The 27,674-nt window shown below is 45.0% G+C and overlaps 4 protein-coding genes across 7 annotated transcripts in view; 2 read left to right on the top strand and 2 right to left on the bottom strand.

The window, feature by feature from the left end:
- LOC144942721 (ephexin-1-like) overlaps positions 1–10,039 on the top strand; it is a 39,715-nt gene extending 29,676 nt beyond the window's left edge. The window contains exons 12-16 of the mRNA XM_078869587.1: positions 193–353; positions 1,094–1,252; positions 2,640–2,716; positions 4,071–4,178; positions 6,302–10,039. Of these exons, the coding sequence (XP_078725713.1) occupies positions 193–353; positions 1,094–1,252; positions 2,640–2,716; positions 4,071–4,178; positions 6,302–6,525 (729 nt within the window). The 3' untranslated portion in view covers positions 6,526–10,039. The remainder of the gene's footprint in view (positions 1–192; positions 354–1,093; positions 1,253–2,639; positions 2,717–4,070; positions 4,179–6,301) is intronic.
- A 572-nt stretch (positions 10,040–10,611) lies between these two features.
- NAA38 (N-alpha-acetyltransferase 38, NatC auxiliary subunit) lies at positions 10,612–15,374 on the bottom strand. Its single transcript, XM_078869588.1, has 3 exons — positions 15,336–15,374; positions 13,882–14,071; positions 10,612–11,461 (listed from the first exon to the last, which is right to left on the bottom strand). The coding sequence occupies exons 1-3, from the start codon at positions 15,336–15,338 to the stop codon at positions 11,352–11,354; spliced, it is 303 nt and encodes a 100-aa protein (XP_078725714.1). The 5' UTR covers positions 15,339–15,374; the 3' UTR covers positions 10,612–11,351.
- A 1,315-nt stretch (positions 15,375–16,689) lies between these two features.
- CYB5D1 (cytochrome b5 domain containing 1) lies at positions 16,690–22,697 on the top strand. Of its 4 annotated transcripts, none has more exons than XM_078869582.1 (5): positions 16,690–16,748; positions 18,732–18,872; positions 19,614–19,690; positions 21,134–21,352; positions 21,927–22,697. In XM_078869582.1, exons 2-5 carry the CDS (start codon positions 18,755–18,757, stop codon positions 22,155–22,157), a joined length of 645 nt encoding a protein of 214 aa, XP_078725708.1. In that variant the 5' UTR covers positions 16,690–16,748; positions 18,732–18,754; the 3' UTR covers positions 22,158–22,697. The 4 variants fall into 4 exon arrangements, with proteins under 4 accessions (XP_078725708.1, XP_078725709.1, XP_078725710.1 ...); XM_078869583.1 differs by lacking the exon at positions 16,690–16,748 and adding an exon at positions 16,755–16,832; XM_078869584.1 differs by lacking the exon at positions 16,690–16,748 and having other exon boundaries at positions 18,774–18,855.
- A 184-nt stretch (positions 22,698–22,881) lies between these two features.
- Positions 22,882–27,674, bottom strand: part of WDR33 (WD repeat domain 33) — a 35,562-nt gene continuing 30,769 nt past the window's right edge. Inside the window, 4 exon segments of the mRNA XM_078869586.1 lie at positions 22,882–25,070; positions 25,522–25,725; positions 26,553–26,647; positions 27,347–27,475. Coding sequence (XP_078725712.1) covers positions 24,478–25,070; positions 25,522–25,725; positions 26,553–26,647; positions 27,347–27,475 — 1,021 coding nt within the window. The 3' untranslated portion in view covers positions 22,882–24,477.

Below are 27,674 nucleotides of genomic sequence, written 5' to 3'. Positions count from 1 at the left end.
GACGGGAATTGCGTTGCCACGTTGCCACGTTGCCCCACGGCCGCCGCGAAGTGAGCCGCTCCGTTTCGCGAGCCGTAAGTGACGGTGGCCAGCAGGGGCAGCGCTTGCCTACTATCTAGCAGCAGTCTGCAAGAGGCGATATGGCAGAACGTCGTCCGTGTGTGCCTTCTGGCTTTTTTCGCGCGCGTGCAGTCGGTGCCGATCATATCGCACTCGCGGTGGCTCTACAAGCAGGGAGAGCTGATGGAGATGCACCAGGCGCAGAGCATGACTCTCCGCAGCAGCAAAGTCAGCTTCAAGCCACTCTACCTGTTCCTCTTCACCGACCTCCTGCTCTTCGCTCGCAAGAAGGAGTGAGCTCGCAATTGTCGCACTTCCTGCACGTTTCATTTCGATTTCTTGCCCCCATGAATCGCTTGCAGGTGTCCACCCGGGTTTTTGAAGCCTCGTCGCCGAACGAGTGGCAAAGGAAAAGCGCGTCGCGGGGAGAACGCAGCGGCATTACAGCGACGTAGCGTGGTGGGCACGGAGCCCTCGTGCGTTGAATTAAATTGGGCCCGATGTAAAAGCAGCGAGAAAGGCCCCCGCCCGGTTACGAGTTTACAGGTTTCCTCGCCTTTTGGCGGGAGGTGCGTTGCAAAAAAAATGGGCACACAAAGCGAAGCCGCACGAGACGGCTGCCTGCTGAGTAGCGCACAGAAGATACATACAGTACACTCACAATGTTGCCCCATGACCGACCGCATAGCCGCATGTAGAGTAACTTCTAACCACTTATCGCGAATATTGGGTAGAAATAGGTTTAGTCACGTATACGGCACGAAATCCCACAAACCGAACCCACGTCGAGCGAAGGAAACCTGTTCATAGCAATTTGGGACACCGCAGAGGCGAGATGTGAGCTCCTTTGGCTGGTACGCAGGAGGTCGTGGGTTCAATCCTTCCCCCCCCCCCCGTCCCCCCTGCCCCCCCCCCCCCCCCCACATTCCCACAGCCACCTGCGTGCCAGCACCGCCGCCCCACCAAATGTCTTAAGCCTCCAGCCCCCGCCGGTTTTCATGCCGTGTGCCCTCCCTGGCTGTGTTTGCTGCAGTGCCGGGACACGCTTCCTGGTGTTTGAGCACGCGGAGCTGACGGCCGTGTCGGTGAACGAGCAGCAGCCCATCCAGAACCACAGGCATCTTGTCCACCTCAAGGTTAACTTGGACAATCGCAAGAGGCGCAAGGCGTTCATCCTCAAGGCGCAATCGGAGTGGGTCGCACGCTCACGCAACTCCGCCATTCCTCCCTCTTCCTTATTCCAAGTCCTCTGATCAATCTCTCTTACCAAGTCCTTACAATAATGCTCGATTCAAGAAACGTGTTCACTCTTTGTCTATTAAGCCTTCAGTGGTGTCGTTTGTTGCTGGCCGCTTGGCGTTTTGGACCTGGGGGGCCCTGTGCTCGGCCACTTTGATTTGAAAAAGAGAAGCTCAAAGTCCCGTTATTGCATGGGTTTGGCCGCTTCGATTTTCTGCCCCCATGTGCTTTTTGTATTTATGTATGTACGTTCAACTTCTTTTGCACAATACGTAGCCAACTGCTAATCAGTTCTAGACAAATTCGTTTTCAATCTATAAAAATGCATAGCTCCAGCGGCTTCCTAATATCAGAAGGAAGAGCCTTCCAGACGGCCGCAGAAGCGGATCTGAAAACGTGCCATGCGGTGACCAACTTTATTCGATGGCCAGCCAGAAGTTGCTGCTGCTGCAAGGATGACCGGAGTTCGCCTGATGATGGTTTATGCTCCTTCTGTTCTGTGCCTCTTCTCTCGTCACCTCCACTGTCCTCACATCTCGTTCCACCGCATCCCTGCCACCTTGCGCTTGGGTCTCCTTCAAATAATTCTGCCCTGCACCGGCAAATGCAGTCACATCAAATCTTTCTGATATAATGGCACTAATAAGTGTCAAAATAATTACACGTATTAGGATCATATTGACACTAGTACACGGTATCAATAATGACACTAGTACTCAGATTGTAAATGGTGTGGCTTGGCTCTCCAACACACCGGTGTGCTGTACTAGTGACAAATTGCCATGTATTGTTTACGTGACAACCATTACTGGTTGGCTGTGTTGGGTGGTGGCGGGTTTAATGACACATTTCTATATCTACGCGATCTAACCCAAAAAACCTGTTATAGATAATGACACTTATGCTGGACTCCAAGTGGCCTTCGAAAATCAATAAAAAATGTGAACACTCCTCTGTGAGTGATACTTTTGGCAGAGCACTCACTTCAAAAGTTGTAATCTTTGGGCTGACTGAGCCCAACATCTTCCCTCTGGGGTGCTCATGAAACGATTACCACTTTCATGAATAGATGGGTCCCCCCTGGCCTAGGAATGTGGAATTTCTACCACTGATTCAGGGACGTCGGTGGAAATTATTTCCACCTAATTGTTGGTTTCAGCAGGAGGGAGAGCTTTTACCTTAACGTCACCCAAACTTAGTGTCCATGACTCGTTGCCTCCCTCTGTTCATTCCGTGATGTTGCGGAGGATGGCTCGTAATTGACAAAAAACAAATCTCGTATCCTCTCTTGCTTTGAGTTTTTCTCAAGCAATGTTTGTCTCCTTTTTCTCGTTGTGCAGGAATGAGCAGAAGCGATGGATCACTGCCATCAATCCGAAGCGGAACAAAACACCGTCGGAGGCGTATGGCTTCTATGGTCAGTCGAGAAAGAGAGCTTGTGGTCTGGGGAAGTTCCGGTCTTGATTACAGAGATAATATATATTTTTATAGGGGAGGGGGGGACATTAGGCCAAGGGTATAGCCACCATAGGGTGTCATGCATGTCCAGACACAAACAACTTAAAAAAATATATATATGGCTAAGAGACACTCACGGCATTTTTGATGGAATATATCAACTCGAATATCCAACTTGCTGAGGGGGGGGAAAAAAGGCTATATGAGTGGTTACTTGAAAATGTTGGATATGTGAGCACCTGGAGAAAATGAAAGTTGCGCTATTATGTATGCAGAGTTTGCTTAACACAAATTAAGCGCAAACTGCTTTAAACATCGTAATGTGCTCTACTGTACTCTAGAAGTTGGCGAATGTACGCGAGATCGAGGATACATGACTGTGTTACAAGGTCTGACGTGTAAATGTCTATAGAACATGACACCTTCAAGTGACGTTTGTTGCTGGTCGCTGGGCATTTTGGACCTTTGGGGCGCGGTGCTCGGCCACTGATTTGAAAAGAAAAAAAATCTCAGTCCCGTTGTTGCATTCGTTTGGCCCCTTGGGATTTTCCATCCCAATATGCTTCTTGTATTTATTAATGTACGTTGAACTTCGCTTGCACCATACGTAGCCATCTGTGCTAATCGACATTGTACTTTATTTTTCAATTCATCTAATTTATTTTTACTGCTATTCGAAGACAAAGATCCCCTGTGTAGCCTTTGCAGGCTGCTGGGGCAGTGTTGTTAGCGAGCACCTATGAACGCCGGCAAGGCACACGAGGGAGTGGGTGGCCAGCACCATGCCCGGCCGCCTTTGTCTCCCTAGTTGCATTGTTTACACACCGCACCAGGTACTCATATGAGGCTGAGTCGACCTAGGGGAGCCCAGGACTGGTTCAGATAATCGTCACCTGGTGTTAGTCATGAGCAGAAATCGAACTGTTTGCCGGGTTTGTAGCGCAGCGTGCTCACCGCTACACTAACACTCCACAATGTGGCGAGATATTAACTCCCTTGCCTGGTATGCAGGAGGTCGTGGGTTCGATCCCGACCTTGACGCCTGTATATTTGGAATTTGCGTGTCTCTCTCTCTCTGTGATCGCGTGGATTTTTCTCCGGGTCCTCCAGTGTTTCCCTCCACATCTAGAATCGCCATGCGTTTGGAGTATTTGACTGCTATAAATATCCACAGGATGACAAGCCGCTTCGTTGAGCAATTATTTGTGGCCAGGTCGCTTCTGGGAAAAAAAATTGCTATGTAACTCGGTATGCCTTACCTGCTAAAAGTGTTTCAGTTTGACCCACACACACACACAACACCGTATGCACAGCGGACTGCGAGCAGGTCTGCTGCATCAAGCCTTACAAAGCTCAGGAGGCCGACGAGATGACACTGGATTTTGCCGACTCCTTCTTCATCCTGCGCAAGACCACGGATGGTGAGCGACCTGGGGGGAGGGGGGCGGAGACCCTCCCTGCGTGCTTTGGAAGTGAGCAGCAGTTGCCCTGTGTAGAGGCTGCTTCGGCTGTACGTCAGAGGTCGCAAACGAGTTTTGATTCCTTACCCGTACCCGGCCGCTCCAGGGTCGCAAACGGGTATCCGTACCCGTACCTGGCCGTACCCGTACCCTATCCGTACCCAGCCGGGTACGGGTAGGGTACGGGTATCGGGTACCTGATTGCGACCTCTGGGATGAAGCCATGTTGCAGGCACAGGTGGGTTTATTCTAGGAACTTGAATTGTGAGAAGAGACGAGACGTTGGAAAATGAGTGACAAACAGTTACTCACCAGTGACTCACGGCCTACCCGTACCCGTACCCGGCCGCACCAGGGTCGCAAACGCGGGTACCCGTACCCGGCCGGGTACGGGTAGCCGGGTATCGGGTAGGGTACGGGTATCGGGTACCCGGTTGCGACCTCTGCTGTACGTGCACACATGTGTGTGCTAATCGGAGGTGCACACAACAAGCGCAGCGCTTGTGTCAATCTGCTGCTGGCTGAGGGCCTTCCTATACGGTGCGGATCATGGGGGTTGTTTGACCACGCTTTGCCATGGTGGTACGTGCCAGTTAGTGAAGGCAGGGAGCATAACCATGGGAGCATCGAAGTGCAGGGCGACATTGTGTTGCTGCACTGCCTACTGCAGCTCACCGCAGAGCCCCCCACAGTGGCCTATTACAACCTGCTGTACATGAACTTGATTTGGAGCTTTCGTGATTGCAGGAATTACTCTTTGGTTCTTTCAGTAAAGTCACGTAGAAAGAGAAAATAATAAATTAAATAATAGCTCAAATAATAGTGCTATTATTTAATTCATTAAATAATTAAATAATAGCTATAATAATGAAGTATTGGAAAATGACGGCAGGAAACTCCTTGACGGGAACACACTTCTTTTATTAAATCTTGACTTGTAACAATACAACGCGTGGCCTCTCTTCTTCACAATGCGCTTCTCTTGACTCTGGATTCTGTGCTGCCGGCTCTCTGTGCCTCGTGTAGACTCCGCGCCTCGGCTACACTCCTCTCTCGCCTCGTGTAGACTCTGCGCCTCTGCTACACTCTCCACTCGCCTCGTGTAGACTTTGCATCTCTCTCTCTGGCTACACCGTATGCATACTCGGCTCGTGTAGACCTTCCTCTCTCGCTGGCTACACCGTATGCATACTCGGCTCGTGTAGACCGTTCTCTCTCGCTGGCTACACACTATACATTACTCAGCTCGTGTAGACCGTTCTATCTCGCTGGCTACACACTATACATTACTCAGCTCGTGTAGACCGTTCTATCTCGCTGGCTACACACTTATACCTTACTCTCCTCTACTCTCCATTACTCTCCTCTCCGGGCTCTATCTCTGCACCTTCGTCTTCATTCTTAGATGGTTCCACTTCCGCCCCTGCTCCTCTGTGCATCACCTTATATACCCCTTCTTCCCGGGAGACGGAGCGGATGCGGACCTCAACGTCGGCACCGCTCCTCAGTTACCCAATCCACACGCGCTATCCCTACGATCCGGTTCCGCTCAGCGCGTGTTTCCACTCCCCGACCAATCACACCGCGCTGCTACCCGATCACTCCCTCTGGGCGCGTCACCGGCACACAGCCAATCAGCAGCACTACCCCCACCCGCGCACTGACGCCTGCTCCTCCCCGTCAGCGCGCGTCACCACACACACACCCGTACATACGCGCTGGCACACGACATATACACCCAGCGCGTATCACCACTACAATAATATAGCGCTATTATTTAATTTATTATTTTTTCTTTCTACGTGACCTTACCGAAATAACCAAAGAGCTGCTGTAAGGCCACACAGTGTCATTAACAAATGTGTTGAGGCTTGTGTGTATGTTGAACTTCTTTCACACCGTACGTAGCCAACCATGCTAACCGTGTCAAAAGCCTCTACACCCAACCTCAACATCCACATCGGGCAGAATTCTGCGTGACCTTGGTCGTGGGTTTTCTAAAGACGCAGTAAAAACCCGAACCGTGCGCTCGTGACGGGCGACAGCTCGCCGCTCCTAACTGCGTGCGTGCGTGCGCCTGGCAGGCTGGTACGAGGGCGAGCGCATGTCCGATCGCCAGCGCGGCTGGTTCCCGAGCCGGGTGGTGGAGCCCGTGGCAAGCGGCAGCGTGCGAGAGGAGAACGTGCGCGAGCGAGAGTGTCTCCTGACCTCCGTGGAGGGCGGGGGGGGCGACGGCGGTGACGGCGGTGACGGCGGTGACGGCGGCGATGACGGCGACTGCAGCTACGGCGTCCCCACAATAGTGTGAGAAACTTGTGGGGGAGTCTTCCGCAAACGAAGGGGATGAATGTGTCCCCCAGTTGGGGAGACTGCCCGAGAACGAAGGGGGGTCCGAGTGAATTTGATGGTGTGCGCGAGACTCCCCATCGCACCGGGGCTGGGGCGGTGGTCAGTGGGTGGCAGTACAACAAGAAGGTTGCCGACCTGTTTGTGTGGATGTCGAGTGTCAGACTGGGCATTCCAGTTTCCTTCCACGTAGGAAAATACTGTATTTAAGAAGGGATCGGTCAAACTTCGCTCGGCTATTGCAACTCCCTCTTCTACACCTTCCTCAAATGCCTGTCTAAACTCCGGATGATATGATAAGTCAGTGCCTAACTTCGCACCCATAAATGAGAAGTCACCCGAATGCACTTAGCCACCCACTGTGTGCCAATCCTTAATCAACTTCAACATTGCATTCACCATATTCAAGATGCTCAATGGACTTGCCCTCACCAACCCCTCTCCATCCTATAATCCCTCTACTCCCATGCATGCAATCTCCACTCAAGCGCCAAAGGCTTTCTCCGTAGTCCGGGAAGCACCTTCCCCCAGCCATCATTGCTGCCGACTCCCCACTCCTGTTCAAGTCGAGGCTCAAAACCTTCCTTTTTTTCCTCTGCCATATGGCGACTGCCAGTCTCGATTGTAAAATTATATCCATTGCGTTGTCCGTCAGCTGGGAGTTCTGGGAGAAATCGGGTCAACTCTGGTGCAAGTCGAATCGGGGTGGCTGTTTGTGGAAACGAGGTGTGGTGAAGTGTTGTACCCCCTGCACACACGTGTTCCAGTGTTTAACTTACAAATAATAAGCGATAAACACCTTGCATACTTGTTTACATGTATACATGCCAAAACACAAAAAATATCAGCAGCAAAGTGGAAATTAAAATTCACCAAGTTTACACTGTGTTTTACAATAATCTGCATGAATCTGGGATGTACGGTGTTGGTATGATTTACTTACAGCACTAGCTGGACTTGGTGGGTTCATTTGATATGATGAAAGTGCCTCTGGGTGCCACTTAATGAGATGGTTAATTTGGAACACGGAGCCCAGCAACAATGTGGTCCTTGGTTCAATGACCAGTTGCATACAATTCCTTAAGCGACTGTCACTTGGCTCACAGTGCTTTCCATTGCAAGCTAATTGATATCACTTAAGTCATTTCATTCAACCGATCGCAGATCTTTTGTGGTCGCCTGATGTCAAACGTCCTCCTGTATTGTGAGCGAGGAGGCCTTAAGTCGAGTCAACTGATTACCTGATGCGAATTATTGCATTCTAAATGCGTTTTAAGTGTGCCAGTTGTTGCATTTGTCTGTAGATAGTGAGCCGTGATTATCGAAGGCTGAAAGAGCACTGTTTGATGGCGTGTTATGACGTTTGGTCGTCGTTGTGAAGTCTTTTTTTTTAGAAGCCACGTTCTCTTGCGACACCGCGATCTTTACGCAGCTCTGAACGATGCCTGCCCCCCATGTGCCTTGCCACGGGACAGCACAATTGCGATGCGACTTCTGTGATAACGCTACGAATATATGTAATACATATGCTGTAAATAAAGTATTCAGTAGGGGTCATTGTGACACTTTAATTACGTTGATTACAATGTATAGATTTTGTTGCTTAAAGGCATTATCGGCAGTAACAATATCGGCAGTAACAATAGCTTTTGTATTTGACATTATCGCCGCTACCTATGCACCTCATGCTATTTAATTTGAAGTTGATTGTGCAGTGATGAGAAACGGATATCTCATTTCTTATCGCAATACGATAAGCCTTGGCATGTTTAACAACAATTTCTTCCCACCGCTTATTCCCACAAAAAGGTGAGGCATATATGAATGTAGTTTCTTTATAAAGGTGGCTGTGTCAATGTTTATCTTATTTCAATGCAGTCCCATGTCGTCACATTAAAGCTTCGTTTTAATAATTGATAGAATTGATTAACAATATTCTATTTTTAAAAGTTTGACTTAACGGTCATCGTGTTGCATTTTAGACAACGGTCATAGAAAACTGTGTATCCTGTATTGTATTTTCCATTCTATAGCAGTATTTTTTATCATTAAGGCAGGATACCATTTTCTTGGTCATGATTTTCAGGATCTGGCTTCCATACAAAGCACTGAGCCAGTATTTGTTTAATATGTTTAAGCCCCAGGTTACTCATTATGATACAAAACAAGTCCTGCAGTATATTAAATATATTGCTCTGATCTCAGTCGCCAAATGTCACAAACACATTTCCACTCAATGCAGCTCTGCCCAGCCCTGAAGATAATTGAAAATTACCAGATTTGAATACCCGCATTACAAATGGAATCATATAATCACATATAGTTTCAGAGCTCGCCCCAATGTTTTTAATGCAATAAAAAATGTTAAATATTTGGTGTTAGTTTAATTGCGTATTTTGCCATGTTTGTGCCTGTGATAGTTGGTACTCTGCCAGTCACTGGGTGTGAATGTGCAACATGTTTATAACATAAAAAATGTAGGGTTCTTTTATATAAATTACATTTTTAATATTCATAGTTCTTTCGGTAAAGTCACGTGACTTTACCGAAAGAACCAATAATATGAATCCCCTGCATTCACGAAAGCTTTAAATTAAATTTTACATTTTTAATGTTCTTAAAACTGCCATTGCAAATAAACAATTGAGTAACCGAATCGGTCCTGACCTGCGCTTCAACTCGCAATGTCCAGCTTTCGTAAAGTATGGTCACATTATTCTCATAGCTGGCAAGACAGGGAGGCCTTCATCAACAATAGATTGACACAAGGGCCATGAATTGATGTATTATTACTAAGGGCCTGTCCCCATCTACTCCAATTTTATTTTCTAAATTGCACAATGTAATAGAATAGTCTCTTTAGCAAATGAAAAACTCTTATTTAGGAACAGTTTATAACAATGGAGGAGAGCCGATTCTGAAAGGATGTAGTGAAAGGAATGTCACAGGCCATTGGGGTAAGCATTTATCATAACCAAGGATTGATGGAAAAATGAAGGGGTGAAAACGACTTGCATACTCTATACCATTGAGGCGCTACACATTTACATGTGAATGTTCATGCGTGGTTCAAAAAGTTGAGAACCTAACATATCTACCAAGTACGTAAAAGAATAAGATCTTACTTTTCAGGTCACCCTTTTCTCACAATTAATTATTAGTATAATTCCCAAAGCTTTTTTTATTCCCTCAATACAGATGGCTCCTTTGGACATGCAAGTGATTACAACTTTGGATTTGACATGAAAATTTATATAATGTATATTATGGACGTTTCATTCATCTTATCGCGATCCTTGTACATTGTGAATCACTACATGTAACGCAAGTTTTAAGTTAAAGATGTACAGATGCACCAATTTTCGAGATTAAAAGTGCGATTTGAGAAAGATGTAATTTTAAGGATGTTAAATATGCACTTCAATTGTAAACGTGTACTGGAGGTATTGTAGAAAGTTACGTGTATACAGGAAATATCCAGCTTTATTATAAAGCAGTTGCTTTAAAAAAATGTACGTATTAATTTCTAGCAAAATGTAGTACCGTACAATAGTTCCAAAAAAGTTACTACATGCAGTCTGTCCAAGTATTAAATGCAAAATAAAAAGTTTTCATAAAAATAAATAATGTTGTTTTCGCTAATTCATACATACGTGGTGCCAAAGTATAAAGTTAAATGCGTTCTCTATAAAGTAACATTACATTTTAAGGTTTAAGAGGTCAGTCCAATTAACCATGAGTACTGTAAATATACACTGATGCAAAGATGTTTCTTTTATTCACTTCATAACGTTCATAATCTTTGCCTTAGTTTCCATTCACGTGCCTTTCCATCAAAACGTAACCTATTATTTAGACAATCTTATATCTCTTTGAGACACTTTTTCGCATGTAAACAATACATTGATAGAAAACAATAACTTATGTACACTGACAATATTCAAAACGTGCCATTTCACTTCCTAGTGTGTACTCAAGATTTCCAAGGTTATGTATGAATTGCCATTCTTTATACCAATCTCGAGAAACTGGATACATTAAGCACATGTAATCATAAAAAAAAATACTTTTTATTGATATTGTGGACGCAATGTCTAACACATGGGCATGATACCAACACTAATGTCATCATTGTTGCCAACTCCTCTTTATAAATCACAGGGTCTTAATGCTCAAATCGGAAGGTACTGCAAAGCACGACACTTGAGGAACTATCCCCAAACTTTGGCAAACATTACACTTCAAAAATATATTCTTATAACGTGAGTGGGTGCTGATGTGCCTCAGATCACTTAACATATCACGAAGTATTCTCCATTCTGCTTTTAACGCATCATTACAGTATTTATCGGCACTTATTGGAACACATGAATAAACAAATACATGGCCACCTTAACTTGAACAGTTGCAATCTGGATTTGAAGCTTTCGTGACTGCAGGAATCCATACTCTTTGGTTCTTTCGATAAAATCACGTAGGTATAAAATAAAATAAATCGTTTCGGGTGCAACACAAGTGTCCATCATCACCTGATGTCCATCATCACCTGATGTCCATCATCACCTGATGATGGACGCTTGTGTTGCGCCCGAAACGTGATTTATTTTATACCGACGTGACTTTACCGAAAGAACCAAAGAGTTTGAACAGTTGCATTCCAGTTAAGGAGTGGCCAAGCAGAGCATTATCGGCAATAAGCACAGAACTCTGTTTCAAATGCTAATGTTTTAAGAGGTGTAAATTATGGGAATTCAAGTCCCAAGTCTGCGGTCAAGAGATGTCGCTTCATCACATGTCAGGGGGGTGTCTACTATTCGTCTCCACCTCGATGGAGAGAATGTGATGCCCAGGCACCATGGCGAGACCCAGAACTCGTGCTTCCCCTTGTGAAGATGGTTCTGTATGTAAACACACACAAGCATGCAAACACGTGCCATTTTCATCTCTTTTTGCCTACTACCAACAAATCACGTTCAAGGTCACAGTCAAGCTTACACGATGAAAACTAAATATTCAGGTTTCTTCTTCAATGGAACTGCATAAACGTCATAATGCAGGAAGAGTCTCAGGCACAATTTTGGCTTTCCTGGATACATATATAGTTTAATGAATTAAAACCGTCTCCCATCTACTTTCAGAACTGAACAAAAACTCAACAAACCGAAAATATCTTCTTGGTTCTTTCGGTAAAGTCACGTAGAAGGGAAGTAATAAAATAATAAAAATAAAACATAATAAAATAATTCTCACGACAAGTCATGTTTGCATAGACCGCAATACCTGCAGTCATAATACAAACAAAAGAACATGGGAACCTCATTTACTGGCAAATGAGGTTCCCATAGTGTAGATGCTTGCCCCGAGCTCTCATACTCTGATGGTGCATTGTCTTTGAGTTGTGCGCCTTTTGGCGTCATCTGGTCCAACACCATGTGAGACTAGGCTCTAAGGAAAGCTGTCTCGGGTGTGGACCAATCAACTTCAAGGACAGTGCACATTATCAGAGTTATGTTCTTTTGTTTGTATTATGACTGCAGGTATTGCGGTCTATGCAAACATGACTCCTTGTAAAAAGGTGTCAGTTTTGTTGCCAGATAGAAGGGTAAAAAACCAATTATCATATTTTTACTGGCAAATGAGGTTCCCATAGTGTAGATGCTTGCCCCGAGCTCTCATACTCTGATGGTGCATTGTCTTTGAGTTGTGCGCCTTTTGGCGTCATCTGGTCCAACACCATGTGAGACTAGGCTCTAAGGAAAGCTGTCTCGGGTGTGGACCAATCAACTTCAAGGACAGTGCACATTATCAGAGTTATGTTCTTTTGTTTGTATTATGACTGCAGGTATTGCGGTCTATGCAAACATGACTCCTTGTAAAAAGGTGTCAGTTTTGTTGCCAGATAGAAGGGTAAAAAAAACAATTATCATATTTTTACTGGCAAATGAGGTTCCCATAGTGAATTCTCACGACGTTTCGGCCACAACGCATGCAGCCGTCCTCAGGTGAAAACCAGGTCTGTCGGGGAGACAGCGTCATTCAGACGGCTGCTTGCGTTATGGCCGAAACGTCGTGAGAATTATTTTATTATGTTTTATTTTTTATTATTTTATTACTTCCCTTCTACGTGACTTCACCGAAAGAACCAAGAAGATGAATCCCTGCAGTCACGAAAGCTTTACATCGAAATTTAAACCGAAAATACTTCCTTAAACAGGAAAAAACTGTGACATTTAAAGCAATGTCACATTTTTCATAGGTGACAATGCTTTTGAGCTATGCAACTTTTAAATCTTTATTGAATACTCAATCTGGATTTAACAAGAAGTTAAACATACGTGCATACATAAGGGACATTTCTGGAAATGTCACTCACCTCTTGTATATTTTACTCTTTCGGGCAGTGTTATTGCCAAAGTTTTTTGGCTGATATTCTTAGGTTTTTTCGGTAAAGTCACGTAGGTAAAAACATTAAAAAGTAAAATAAAATAAAAATCACGACGTTTCGGAGGCAACACAAGCTTCCGTCTTCAGGTGGTACCGTCACAGCCACGACAGCTGTATCAAGTAAATGAGAGATTGCAGGAGTTACCGCTGCGTTTATATAATGGTTGGAGAAGGTGGTGGGGCAAGGGCCGCATACTTATTATTAATATGGTAAGGTGAGGTTTGAGACTAAGAATAGACTGCACCTCTCCATAACAAAGGCTGAGCCTTTGTTATGGAGAGGTGCGGTTTGTGACTCAACCTGTAACAAGAAGACCACCACTAAACATGGTTAAACAGTAATGGTTGTCTGTCAAATAAGATTGGCAAATAAGTGTAGTTAAATCTTTTTTGCATGGTTAATCACATCTTTCCAATGATTACTCCGTCATCACGGTTGACATAATTTCAACCGTGATGCAGTCTATTCTTAGTCTCAAACCTCACCTTACCATATTAATAATAAGCATGCGGCCCTTGCCCCACCACCTTCTCCAACCATTATATAAACGCAGTGGTAACTCCTGCAATCTCTCATTTACTTGATACAGCTGTCGTGGCTGTGACGGTACCACCTGAAGACGGAAGCTTGTGTTGCCTCCGAAACGTCGTGATTTTTATTTTATTTTACTTTTTAATGTTTTTACCTACGTGACTTTACCGAAAAAACCTAAGAATATGAATCATTGCAGTCACGAAAGCTTCAAATCTAGAATTTTTTGGCTGAGTTTGTGTTACCCCCTTGTGCACCACTACTAAGGGTAGCACAACATGCCATTGTTCGTCGGGTTCAAACTGACGGTCAAATTGAACACAAATGAGCGAGTGATATTACCGGTGCCTTTGAGGTACTCCTGCGCCGAGCCGAGGATGACATTACAGTCGCGGTCAGTGCAGAGGAAGGACCCCACCAGCGTGCGCCCGTCGCTCATGCGTATTTTCATGCTGCGGTTGAGCCAGCTTTCCAGCTTCTCTTTGGCCAATTTGTACTGCTCACCGCCCTCTCCCGACTGCTGCTGTGGCTCCTGGGATGTAAAAAAATATATAAAAATCGAAAAGCAACATCAACTCGTTGACGGCGACGTCACCGCAACTCTTTGCTGTGTTCGCATTGCTCATTTATCCAAGGACTCTTCTTGGAGCGTCCTGCATTGGGGATTTAGTTGAAAGTTTTCAACGAATTGGTAAGCGTGGGACGAAACCGGATCACCCGGAGAAAACCCACGCGTGCGAGGGGGCAACACTCTATCCCGGGAGAGATGACAGGTGGAGGGAGGTTTGTCCACTTCCTTGTATACTCCCTTCCTACTGGTGAGCCAGGGTATAGCGCCTCCCGACAGGGAGTTTCACAGCATTTGTGTGATCCGCCAACCCTCGCCTCCAGTGATGGTTTACAAGCGGTACACCAACCATATGGGATAGGTGGATTGCTCAAGTCATGCGATGGAATCCTGTGTTATGGGTAAATAATTATCTATGATGCCTGGCAATCGGAGGTTAATGAAGACACGAACATGCACACACGTTTTGTCAATCCAATGCTGAATGAGGGCCTCCCCCCTTCGCCGGCCGGGCCCGTAGGTTCTTATTTGATGATACGATACCGCATAACACATTCCTGCGGAGGGAGCTGGTAGGAACGTTGGGTTGCTCGGTCAATGGCCAGGGTCAACAGCGGCGTGGTGTATTCCGCAAATATGTCCGACTGTGAGGGCGGGCACAAGCCGGCGTGAGTAGGTTAAACGTTGAGTTTTATAAGGGCACCACGGGGTGACCAGCCCCTCCCCACCCAGCCCCTCCCCACCCAGCCCCTCCCTGCACGACGAACGGATACAATAATCCCCTGTGGGCTGGTGTAACCAGAGGTTCCTACCAGTATAACCATCATGATTTGAAATATATACCACTCCCCTCCCTCCCCCGCAGAAAACAAGTATCTGCTAATCTACTGAAGGTACGAAAGCGTCAAGGAGAGCATCGTTTCGTTTAAGAGAACATTCGATATCTTTACATTCCGGGGGGGCGGGGGGCTGCCAGGCCCAAATCAGCCCGTAAGAAAATCCAGGCAACACCGTAGGCTGCGACCGCCGCTAGGCCTCGTCTCCGCGAGTGTCATTTTCACTTCGTTCGCGGCACAGACGAGGCACGGGGCGTCGTGAGCGCGCTGTGGTCGGCACGGGGCTACACGACGACAGTCTCAGAGGAGGGGGGAGGAGGAGGAGGAAGCGACGCCGCTGCATTTGCGGAGAACGCGAACGTGGAGCGGGAGGTGGAGTGGAAGGCGCTCACCATTGAAGCTCGCGGCTGCTGCCACTGCCGCACGTTGCAGTGGATGGGACACAAGACGACTCACTCACGACAAATTTCGATTTAAAGCTTTCGTGACTGCAGGGATTCATCTTCTTGGTTCTTTCGGTAAAGTCACGTAGAAGGGAAATAATAAAATAATAAAAAATAAAACATACTAAAATACATTACTTTATTAAGAAAATAATAATAAATTCTACGTAATAAAATACATTTATTATTATTTTAATAATACAATAATAAAAATAAAACATAATAAAATGTATTTTATTATGTTTTATTTTAATTATTTCACTCACGCTCGTTTGAGGCTGAGTCGACCTAGGGGAGGCCCGGTTCAGATAATCGTCTCCGGTGTTGTCCGTGAGTGGGAATCGAGCTGGGGGGTGGTCGCCACTGCGCTCCCCACGGCAGATCCACACACGGCGACAGCGACAATGTCGTGCCCCTTGTAGAGAAAACGTGGCAAGGAACCTCCTGAAAATATAAAACATCTTAAGGTTGTTCTCCCCTCCCCCACCGGTTAAGTAAGCAAAGAACAAACATAAACGAGTGAAATAATTACACGAAAAACAAATCCCTGTAACAAATACAAAAATAAAGTTAACAAAAATAATTTAAGCGAGGTGAACGTTTTGATTGAAAGCTTTCGTGACTGCAGGGGATTCATATTCTTGTTTTTTTCGGTAAAGTCACGTAGAAGGGAAATAATAAAATAATAGAAATATAAAACAATAACATTTTTATTGTTAAAACAATACATTGGTATTATTCTTTTTATTATTAAAACAATAAAAATTTGTTTTATATTTTTATTCTTTTATTATTTCCCTTCTACGTGACTTTACCGAAAAGAACCAAGAAGATGAGGTGAACGTTGTATTCTTGGTTCTTTCGGTAAAGTCACGTAGAAGGGAAATAAAAAAATATAAAAAGATATTTATAAAACAATAAAAATGTTATAGTTAAAACAATACATTTGTATTATTCTTTTTATTATTAAAACAATAAAAATTTGTTTTATATTTTTATTATTTTATTATTTCCCTTCTACGTGACTTTACCGAAAAGAACCAAGAAGATGAGGTGAACGTTGTACTCTTGGTTCTTTCGGTAAAGTCACGTAGAAGGGAAATAAAAAAATATAAAAATATATTTATAAAACAATAAAAATGTTATAGTTAAAACAATAAATTTGTATTATTATTTTTATTATTAAAACAATACAAAATATATAGTTTCATATTTTTATTATTTTATTATTTCTTCTACGTGACTTTACCGAGGTTAACGTTGTGACTGCATCTACTACTCGCCTGGCCCCGCCCCCCTCCCTCCCCCGCGGCGTCGTTGCCGTGGCGACGGAGAGACGCCGCTGCCGACAACCTCCTCCAGGTAGTTCGATTTAAAGCTTTCGTGAATGCAAATAAATAAAAAAATAATCATTTTCTCTCGGGCTTTCGTCGATCACTATTATCGGTGACTACCTCATTTTAATAGGGGCTATTTCTGCTGCTTCTGCTGCTGCGTTCACGGGCTTCTTCCTCCGTATGAGTGGACCATGTCGTATTTGTCGTTTCTTGGGAAAATTGGGTCACAGTTCCTATGATCACTGTTACATTGGTTTCGTGGCTTTATTTAGCTGATTTTCGAAAAGTCTTTTGGTTTGGCCATGTTTATTTGTTGTAGTACGGAGTTAGACTGATGGCCTTAATCTAAGTTGTCTTGTTGTTGTTGTTGTTTGACTTGCATCCCACTGGGATTTGTGCTTTTTCTGCAATATTTTGCTGTCTTTTCTTGGATTTTCTGTTTGCACTTAGTCACATAGTCACTTTAAGATGTTTTCTTATTCATGTTTTAGTTTTTTTTATTTGTTGCGGTTGGACCCGATTCAAGAGCCGAATGGCTCACAGGGCTCTACGAAATAAATTTAACTAAAACCTGAAACGAGTCGGGTTTAATAGCCTCCGAGCTGAGACAATTTGAGTTGTACTTGGGAGTTAGGGTTTAGGATTAGACTGCTGTGGGGTTTTGTTTAAATGCTCTTTGATTCGTGCCCGGGGTTGTTACGGATTCAGACGTCGATTGGGGTTATAGCTTAGTCCAGAATTCGACAGGTGCTGGGTAAGTTTTAGAACTCGCCCCTAAGGTCAAAAGTTTTTTCGGTGGTGTCAGCTTTCGCACCGGTGACCACAGAGTTCTGATGTGAATATTATTTGGGTCTTTCGGTAAAGTCACGTACGGTAGATATGTTCAAATAAAAACAACAACAAAATGACAAAAAACTACGACGTTTCGATCACAACACAAGCGATCGTCATCGTCTTTCCTCCTGATGACGATCGCTTGTGTTGCGATCGAAACGCCGTAGTTTTTTGTTATTTTCTTTGAACCTATCTAAGTGACTTTAACGAAAGACCCAACGAATATGAATTCCTGCAGTGACGAAAGCTTTGAGTGAAGTCTGGGGTGAGCTCTCATACTCTGATGGTGCATTGTCTTTGAGTTGTGCGCCTTTTGGCGTCATCTGGTCCAACACCATGTGAGACTAGGCTCTAAGGAAAGCTGTCTCGGGTGTGGACCAATTAATTTCAAGGACAGTGCACATACATTATCAGAGTTGTGTTTTTTGTTTGCATTCCGACCGCAGGTATTGTGGTCAATGCAAACATGACTCCTTGTAAAAAAAAAGGTGTCAGTTTTGTTGCCAGATAAAAGGGTAAAAAAACAATTATCATATTTTGCTACTGGCAAATGAGGTTCCAATGGTGTAAATGCTTACCCCGAGCTCTCATACTCTGATGGTGCATTGTCTTTGAGTTGTGCGCCTTTTGGCGTCCTTTATTCTTATATTTGTTACACAGGTTTTTTCTTTGGTAATTCTTCTTTCGTTTATGTGTGTCCTTTGCTTACTTAACCGGTGGGGGTAGAAACAACCTTAAGATGGATTCCTGCATTCACGAAAGCTTCAAATCAAGATTGAACATTAAGATTTATATAAATTTGTTGAGGAGGTACCTTGCCAAGTTGTCTCTGTAAGGGGAACGACGATGTTGGTGTCATTGTGTGTGGATCTGCCGTGGGGAGCGCATTGGCGACTACCCCCCCCCCCCCAGCTCGATTCCCGCTCACGGACAACACCAGAGACGATTATCACGACCCGGTCCTGGGCCTCCCCTAGGTCGACTCAGCCTCAAATGAGTACCCGGTGCGACGTGTAAACATCGTCACTCGGGGACACAAAGGCGACCGGGCGTGGTGTTGGCCACCCACCCCCTCGTGTGCCGTACCTGCCTTCATAGGTGCTCGCTAACAGCACTTACCCCTTCAGTCTGCTAAGGCTACCCGGGGGGGTCTTTGTCTTTGTTGGGGGGTCAGATTCGTCCTTGGCGCGTGCAGCGATGCGGCCCAGGTACCTGTCCCCCCAGGAGGTGTCTCTGCACAACGTGCCCGAAGACACGTGGGTCTCCTTCCTGGGCGCCGTCTACGACCTCACGCCGCTGTGCGACCAGTACAAGGGTGATGCACGTACACACCAGCACGTCGCACTCACCTCACCCGCCCGTATGAATGTACTGCACGTTGAACTTCTTTCGCGCCGTACGTAGCTTGCACACTTATTCGAAGCTCGAGGAAAGGGAAATAAATAAAATAAGCGACTCACCTTCTTGGTTCTTTCGGTAAAGTCACGTAGAAGGGATGTAATAAAATAATAAAAATAAAAGATATATTATTTTATTATATTATTTTATTATGTTTTATTATTGTATTACTTCCCCTCTACGTGACTTTACCGAAAGAACCAAGAAGATGAATCCCTGCAGTCACGAAAGCTTTAAATCGAAAAATAAGCGATGTTTCGGGCAATGGCCCCTTTTCACTTGCGTTGGGGATGTAAGACTTTTTCTTAAACTGTTGAGGTTTTTTTGTTTCTTGTTGTGCTATGAAGAAGGGCTATGGCAGATAGCCCACTATAATAGAGGGTGAATTTATAGAGAAAACTTTATTTCAAAACCTCTACATGTCCCTCACCATTGTCAACACACATTAAATAATATAACGCTCCCTGTAAGATATCAAGTCATTGCCTTCACAATATACAATCACATGTTCAGAAATCATTCGAAATATATATGAAATACTGCACAGCCCACTGTGACTACAGTTTAAATGTTCAGTTTGTAAATTAATTGGCCTGTATGTCCAGTAATTGTCGTGCATATGTTTCTTTATAATTGTGGACTTTTAATTATCCCACAGGAGACATGCTTATGAAGCCCATTATCGAGGCGGCTGGCCAGGACATTTCTCATTGGTTTGACCTGAAAACTAAAGATGTGAGTTGCTATTTCTAGCGCATACACTATAAGTGACCGACACTTCACCTCGCTCAGGTACCATATGTCACACTTTAAGAACACAGCTCTCATGTAGTCATAATAATTTATTCATAAGGCGCCCTTAAACAATGGATATCAAGAGCAGCATGCATATAAATTAGGAAAATAAGTGAGAAGTATCCGGCAAGAGAAGGACTAAAGAGATAATATGGAAAACTTGAGAGAGGCAGTTTTATACAGGTGGTGAGGTCTTCCACCGGGACTTAAAGGTCCTAACCTCTGAGGGCAGAGAATTCAAAAGCTTGGATGCCGTACAAGGGGACGATCAGTAAGATCTCAGAGATCTCGGTGGGATGTATGGTTGAATCAACTCCTGGATGTAAGGTGGAGCAAGCCCATTTAAAGCCTTAAACACAAGTAGGGGAATCGAAACATCATGAGGAAACATTAACATTGCTTCTCCTCCACACAATGCTATTATTAGAATTTAGGCAGATAACTAACATCTCGCCACGGTGACGAGATGTTAATTATCTGCCTCGCCTGGTATGCAGGTCGTGTGGATTTTTCTCCGGGTCCTCCGGGTTTTCCCTCCACATTTAGAAACATCCGCTTAGAGTTTTTGGCTGATATTAATTTCCACATGAAAGGGCCACTTCGTTGCGCTTTTATTTGTGGCCAGGTCGCTTCTAAAAAAGCTATGTAGCTCAATGGGCCTTACCTGCTAAAATAAAATGTTTAGTTTTTCGTTTTATTTTGTGTCAAAACAACAATCTATTTTATACTAGTGGCATAGCTGTGGAGTTTGCAGGTGGTGTAATTACACCTGGCCCAAGGTTCAGTGGAGCCCAAGCATCAGGCTACAAAGGGGGCGAACGGAAATTGGACGGGAGACCCCATGATATTCATTTCCCCAGGGCCCATGCAGAACCATGGTACGCATCATCATGATGACGATGCACTCACACAATTATTACGAAACAAGTCCTGCTAAATTGCCAAGGGAATTAACAAGCACAGTTAAACAGAACATCACACATGAGGCAGTAGCACGCATGAACCTGTCAACCCCTTTTGAGTGGCTACCTTATTATAGACCTATTTAGACCTTATTGGTCACCCCTGCTCTTATAAATCTTAAAGTTCATCCTACAAAGTCCCATCGCAAGGGAGAAACACAAACAAATAGACACTTTTTTGCCCGTATTGAAACGGCTGCACGCCGTATGGACCTGAAAACGCAATTTCCCTGTCCAAGAATAAGCGGTAAACCGTGTGGGTTGACACGGTATGGCTTAGAATCACACAAAGTTCCAGAACCGGTAACATTGTACACACTAGAGGGTATAATAAACCAACACGCCACTGCAATTTCCATTTCCCGCAATTGATTACAAGTCATTGCAATGCGCTTATTGTTTGTTGGTGTTTGGCGTGGAGATCCGAACCCACGTGGACCCCGTGACGAACACGGTGACATTCCACACGCCGCAAGGACGCTTCTTGCACGTGCCGCCGCCGTACCCAAGCACGGACTGGGCCAATGACTTTGGGCGTCCGTGGTGGAGAGACACCTCGTACCAGGTGGGGCTGCTGTCAAAGAAGACGCGCTTCATCCGCGTGATCAACACGCTCACCTCCCAGGAACACATCATCGAGGTAACAGCCCTGCTTTCCTCTCTCTGGGCATCACCGAAGGTTTTCTTTTGTGTCCAAGCACCGCCCATGTTTTGATTCAAGATTTAACGATTGTCTCATTGTAGCCGTCTTATTTTAGTTTTGTCCATGAGCCTAGATGTAACATTAACATCGTGTGAATCATAAATGTACCCTCAAACGATGCATGTATTTGTGAGTGCAAACATGGCTTAATTTTAGATTAGAAGTTTTCGTGACTGCAAGGATTCATACTCTTTGTTTTTGTCGGTGAAGTTACGTCGGTAAAATATTTTTTATTTTTTAACTACGTGACGTCACCGAAAAAACCAAAGAGTATGGCTTAATTTCTCACCATTTCCCAGGTATCTTTAGATTAGACACGTAAACAGTAATCACAGCCACAGTGAGAAGTATACTGGGTGTGGCGTGTCAGGTGCAGAAATATTTCCCACGTCAAAGCTGAAATGAAGCACTGTGGCCAAGTGCAAAGGTTCACTCGCCAAAGCGACGCACCGTTGCACACCTTCTACCCCCTTGTGCCACCTCTTAAGCCCAGCACCGCTCACGTCGCCAGGTGTGCACGGAGGAGATCATGTCCGAGATCCTGCAGCGCTACCTCAAGTACAACGCGCACGCGGGCAGCTACACGTGGAAGCACGCCGAGCGCGAGCTCGACATGGGGCTGACGCTGGACGAGAACGGCGTTCCCGACGAGGACGAGGAATTCCTGCGGCTGCGGCTCGAGCCGGACGACTACCGCCAGACGCTGCACCTCTACTACAACGACGATCTCACCGAGGCGTGATTCGTGCATTTCGCGGTGGTTTTAAACGATGGATTCCCGAGCGGCTGGGCAATATATGTAAGATCACCAGGTGTTGGAGAGTCATATTGGGTCAACGTCGAGAGCAGCGGTGGTTGGAAGTTTGGCTGAATCTTTTCGGGCTTTGTGAATGAAAGTGATTGTGTTGCAAATCAACTTGTATGACAGCCAGTAAAATGACATTGAGCAACCAGCTACCCAGTTTGGCTAAATTAGTGCAAAATAAAATTAAGGTGGTAGGCAGGATAAGATGTACTTTACTCTTACGTTACTCCTGACAAGCAAGTTTAAAACCGGAGGCCCCGTGTTCTCCTTTGTAATTGCTTGTAAAGCAGTATAACCGAATAAAATAAAAAGATGAGACTTATGTGACCTGGAATGACTGAGAATTATTTCTAAACTGATTGACAATACATTTTGAGTCTACTAAAATGTCCCCGAAGTCATGAAATTCAAATAATTTATCAGAAAAGTCTCACTTAGTCTAGTGTCTGTCAGTCTGCATTATGCACTGTATTTAAAAGTTTGGCCAATACCATTCATGGGTGTTTGTGCATGTGGAGGGGAGAGCACTTCCATTCACTAGCTCACAGCCCCCCGCACCTACAACATCTAGCAAACTCGGGTGGTCAATACTAACTAGACTCAACAATGCTTACCCTTCTAAGATACGAAGACTAAACACATTTAGGGTGACTTTTTCGTAGGCCAGTCACGAGACCACTTGCTCAAAAGCTGAACTATTCGATGTGCGGGTCACAGCATAACGAGAAGTCATAACCATACAAAAATGTACGGCAATGAATTCGATTTTGAGAGAAAAATTTTACAACAAGTAAAATGTGCATCTCTGTTTATTATCTCATTATTATTCAGGACAACTGTGCATCACGGTGAGAGATGCATAACTTTACATAGCAAAATATTTCTCTCATGATACTAAAGACACCATGTGTGCAAGCTTTATACACGCAGACTACCACAAAAAATACAGCAAGAGGCTATCAGTAGTAATTTAACAAAACATCAAGAGACATAATTGTAGACAAAAATACAAAGGTTCACAGCTTGTGTGAATACAAGCACTGTAGCATTTCAGAGTAGAAAGGCAAACAGAAAAATTATGACATTTACCAACCAGCTGTTTAATAAGTACGGCTTCATAAACAGACATTTTAATTGAGACAAAGCCTGTCGATTTAATACACACATTTTCCCCACAGTGGTGTAAATTCAACAAGTCCGGTGCCATAGCCCCAAAAACTTTTGACAAAAAAACAATAAACTAAAAAAAAAACTTTTTATTTTCTGAACTTATTGAATTATTTACTTATGTTTTAATGGAGCTAGTATTACGTCACGAAGTATTTGGCTAAACAGTACTCGGCTAAATGCAGCAGACACATTCATTCCGAGAACAGCGAACGGTAGGTAGGCTTCCCAGATTGCCCACGTTCACTCACTAAACATTGTTTGGAAACACCACAAGCCCAGTTTGGTCCTTTTAGTTGAAGCTAGCAAAATACGAACACATAAACAGGAAATGAAACCTATTTATCCAGTTGTCATGTGAACAGAGATAGGGGTGCCAGGAAATGGGTACAGATAATACTTGTGTAGACTTGCATGGGTTTTTTTTCTTTTGGATAACTATAATTCTACACAATGTTCGACCAAATTTGGGACCAGACTTGCTGATTTATGTTTTCAAACAATGGGATTGCATCATGCTAAGATGAATACTTTGAGATAGTTACTTGTGTTCATGTGTAGCATGTAGGCAATATGCTATTGGTCAATTACTTTATTTTGCTCAAGTCTTCAATTACAGGCCTGGTTAACAAAATAAAAAAACGCAAACTGAAACATCTCAGCACTCTCTCTTCCACTAGTATATGCTTTAATTAGGAAAAAAAATATGAAAGCAGATTATCTACATTTAAAATAAAAGTTTCTTGATGCTGGTATCACTCGTAAAAATGTATTTTCCCTGCCCCAAAACCATCGCAAATATCCAATCAATGCAATTATTGTGTTTAACTATCGATGGCTGAATCGTAGAAAACGAGTATTATCCATCGCAAACGCAGCTCACCACCAATACGAATGTGTGCAAGCATGCACACACCTGCACATGCCTGCCTCCCATGTTTTGCAGAAGTGATGGACGAACTTTTTGAGCATAAATAATCTTGCTGGCTCAGCCAGTAACTCAGCAATATCCCGAGGGACACAGCAAAAGTTTTTGGAAAAGCAAAAAAATATATATCAACAGAAACGGGCGTCCTCCGACTTCTGTCCATCAGCGGCCCCTTCCTCCCCGCCCAGGAACTCCATCTCGGGCACCGCCCCTTGGACCACTATCTCGTCCACCGCCCCTCGCCATGCAGTCTCGACCGCCCCCTCTCGGACCACCGCCATCCCGGCCAATGCCGCCCCCTCTTGGGCCACCGTCTCGGCCGCCCCCTCGGGGCCCAATGTCTCGGCCGCCTCCCCTGGGCATGCCATCTCGCCCGCCGCCCTCCCTGGGCATTCCCTCCCTGGGCATTCCCTCCCTGGGCATTCCCTCCCTGGGCATTCCCTCCCTGGGCATTCCCTCCCTGGGCATTCCCTCCCTCGGCATGCCCTCCCTCGGCATGCCCTCCCTCGGCATGCCCTCCCTCGGCATGCCCTCTCTGCCGCCCCTTGTCATCCCCTCTCGGCCGGCCCCCCGGAGGGCTCCTCCACGCCTATGCGCCCAGTCCGCGTTGCCTCCTCCTCTCTGCATGGGGGTCCTCTGGAGTGACGCCATGCCGCCGACCCCGCTGTTGAGGGGGCCCATGAAGGAAGGGGGGCCCTCGTCCTCACCGCGGTACGGGTCGTCGCGGGCATCCATGCGCCCGGGACCGCCACCGCCTGCAAGAAACGCAGCACATTTTCCTTCCTCTGTGTTTGTCTCTTACAGGTGGTGGCGGAACTGATAATAGTCCGCCAACTTCATGTTACATGGCCAACGGTCATGTGAGACTTACTACTTTAAAATGTCCGGCAAACATTTATCCAATCATTGCAAGCATCTTAGCCACACTAACTCAGTACTAGGGGCAAATATTTTTGACCAGGCAACACCATGTGTCTAATTTTAGTAAGATCAGTGACAGCATGGTTAGGCCTTCATCCACAAGTGGATTGACAATGAGCTATAATTCACTATAATTTTCTTGTCGTATAACAACACGGGGCTGGGAACAAGATTAATTGTCAGTATTTACACGAGCAGACTTAACTTTCCGGACTGCTGTGGACGCCGATCATATAACCGACAATGTTTTCTTTTGTCGGGCTGCATCTCCCTTAGAGCGAGTACCTCTGAGTGGGCGGTCGTCCAGGGGCGATAGGCCAGATTCTCCATCCCTCCGCTCCCCGGGGAGCCCTCCGGGTCCCTCGTGCCAAGGTCGCTTGCGCAGCGGCAGAGATGCCGTGTCCATCGCGAGCAGCGAGGGCGGCCGTTCGCGAGAGACGCCCGAGGGGCTGTCGGGGGGTGCGGGATAATCGCCTCGCCGCTCCTCGCCTGTCACGCGCAGGAAAAACAAAAGCTCGAATGTGGTAACGCAGTTTAAACGGCACGTGAGTTAACGCGTCGCCAAAATATGAATAAATAATTTGCTCCCATTATTAAACCGCTGCATTGAAAGACAGAATTGCACGATGAAGAAATGCACAAAGCACTTCACCGTGGCTATTTGCTCCATTGTTGATGAAAGGAGTTTGCCAAAAAAACTAAGGAAATGAACATCTGGCAACAAGTGGATCGGGTCATAGCTTTGTAATTGTCGAGGCGACTTATTATTATAAATGCAATGTCCCATAATATCCACACTGACCATCATGGTGAATGATGATTAAGTAATCCCCCCATGACAATCCAAAATCTTGATTTATCCTGGAGAAATCTCATGAGCTAATGAGCTCCTTTTCACAGATGTCCAGTAGGAGGCGGGTCAGAAAGTTATATCAAGAAACAATACAAAAGAACGAAAGGAGTGCAAGTGCAGGAAAAGTAAGCAAATGACTAAAAATAAAGAAATAAAAGGTAAGGCCCACTGAGCTATTAGATTCTATTTGAGAAGCGACCTGCCCACAAATGGTAGCTCAACAAAGTGGCTTACGACGTGTACATTTATAGCAGCCAAATAATCTAAATGCGTAAATCAAACAAGAATAGGGAATTGTAACAATTAATGGAATATTTAAATGCTGAGATTAGGGGCGAATTATTACATGCCTACCATAAAGAGACCAGAGTATTCCCACCTTATGTGACCGTCATAACAGTGGTGTCTCAAGTCCTGCAGATTAAGTGGTGGACAGAGTTGGGAATGGTAGGGGAGGCATCACCTCTGGGCAGCAGGCGACCGTGCCCAAGTCCTCGCTGGTCGTCCTCATACTGACGCGGAAAATCGTCATCTCTGTCCCGTCCTCCGCGCCGGAAGCTTTTGACAAATGACAATTACATGACTCACTCATGTACAATGCTCACATTCCGAGTGTCTTTATTGGTAATTACAGCAACTGTCTTGATGATGCACAAGTTGCACCAAGTTTGATAAAGTTCGTCCATGCTTTTCTTTACATTAGAAGCTACCCATAGTATTGATATCATCACTATTGATGGTAAATGGATGTATCTGTTTCATCCAGAGATGACTGAATCCCATTGGTTAATACATTGGATTGTAAACCTGGAAATCATTTATGGGCACTATTTATACACATTAAACATGTTATCTAAGGTATAAAAATATCATTGGGATTAAAATCCCCATAGTGCAATTTACATTCACCAAAATTAGCCGAGGATCTTGTTTGAAATCATAAATATGAAGTTTAGAAATTGTCAAGTTCAAGTAACAACTATTACCATAATCATCCTACTCTGAAAAAGCCTGCTTTCTGGAGAGTGAGATGCTGTGTGATGTAGTTTATTTCCAAGACAAATGTAATCTTGACCCCAAAATCATGACAATTCATCAATTCAAAAAGGGGTTTGGGGGGTGGTGGTGGTGGGGGAGGTTAACCTTTAACATGCCTACCGACACCAAACCTAGGTCAGCCAAAGTCGCTTAAGTTTCAACTGACTGTGACTCGCTGTCAGTTTGGGCCTGAGGTCGTCTTCAGGCGCTGCTGCTCACCCATTGTCAAACTGATCCATCGGGAGGGGCTCTCCGTCCCGGCCTCGTCGGACCCGGGGTTCGAAATCTCTAGGGCGATCGCCCTCAAACTGCTGCGGGTACCCATCGCCCAGGAACTTAGGGTCAAACCTGTGACCACACAGTACAGTGGTTAACAGTCAACGACTGAAGAATGTGTGTGAATGACGGACGGGGCAACATTAGATCAAGTACTCCAGTGTTTTTTTTTTTACTTGTGGAAGTGACCATTTTTCACTATTATTTAAATTCCTCAATTGGATTCTTGGTCAGACATGCATTAGCTTAATTCTTTATGGCTTTACCCCCA

The sequence above is a fragment of the Lampetra fluviatilis genome, chromosome 28 (genome assembly GCF_964198595.1).
Source record: "Lampetra fluviatilis chromosome 28, kcLamFluv1.1, whole genome shotgun sequence".
NCBI lineage: Eukaryota > Metazoa > Chordata > Hyperoartia > Petromyzontiformes > Petromyzontidae > Lampetra > Lampetra fluviatilis.
Note: the sequence above shows the minus strand (reverse complement) of the source record. Positions and strands in the feature narration are given on the sequence as shown.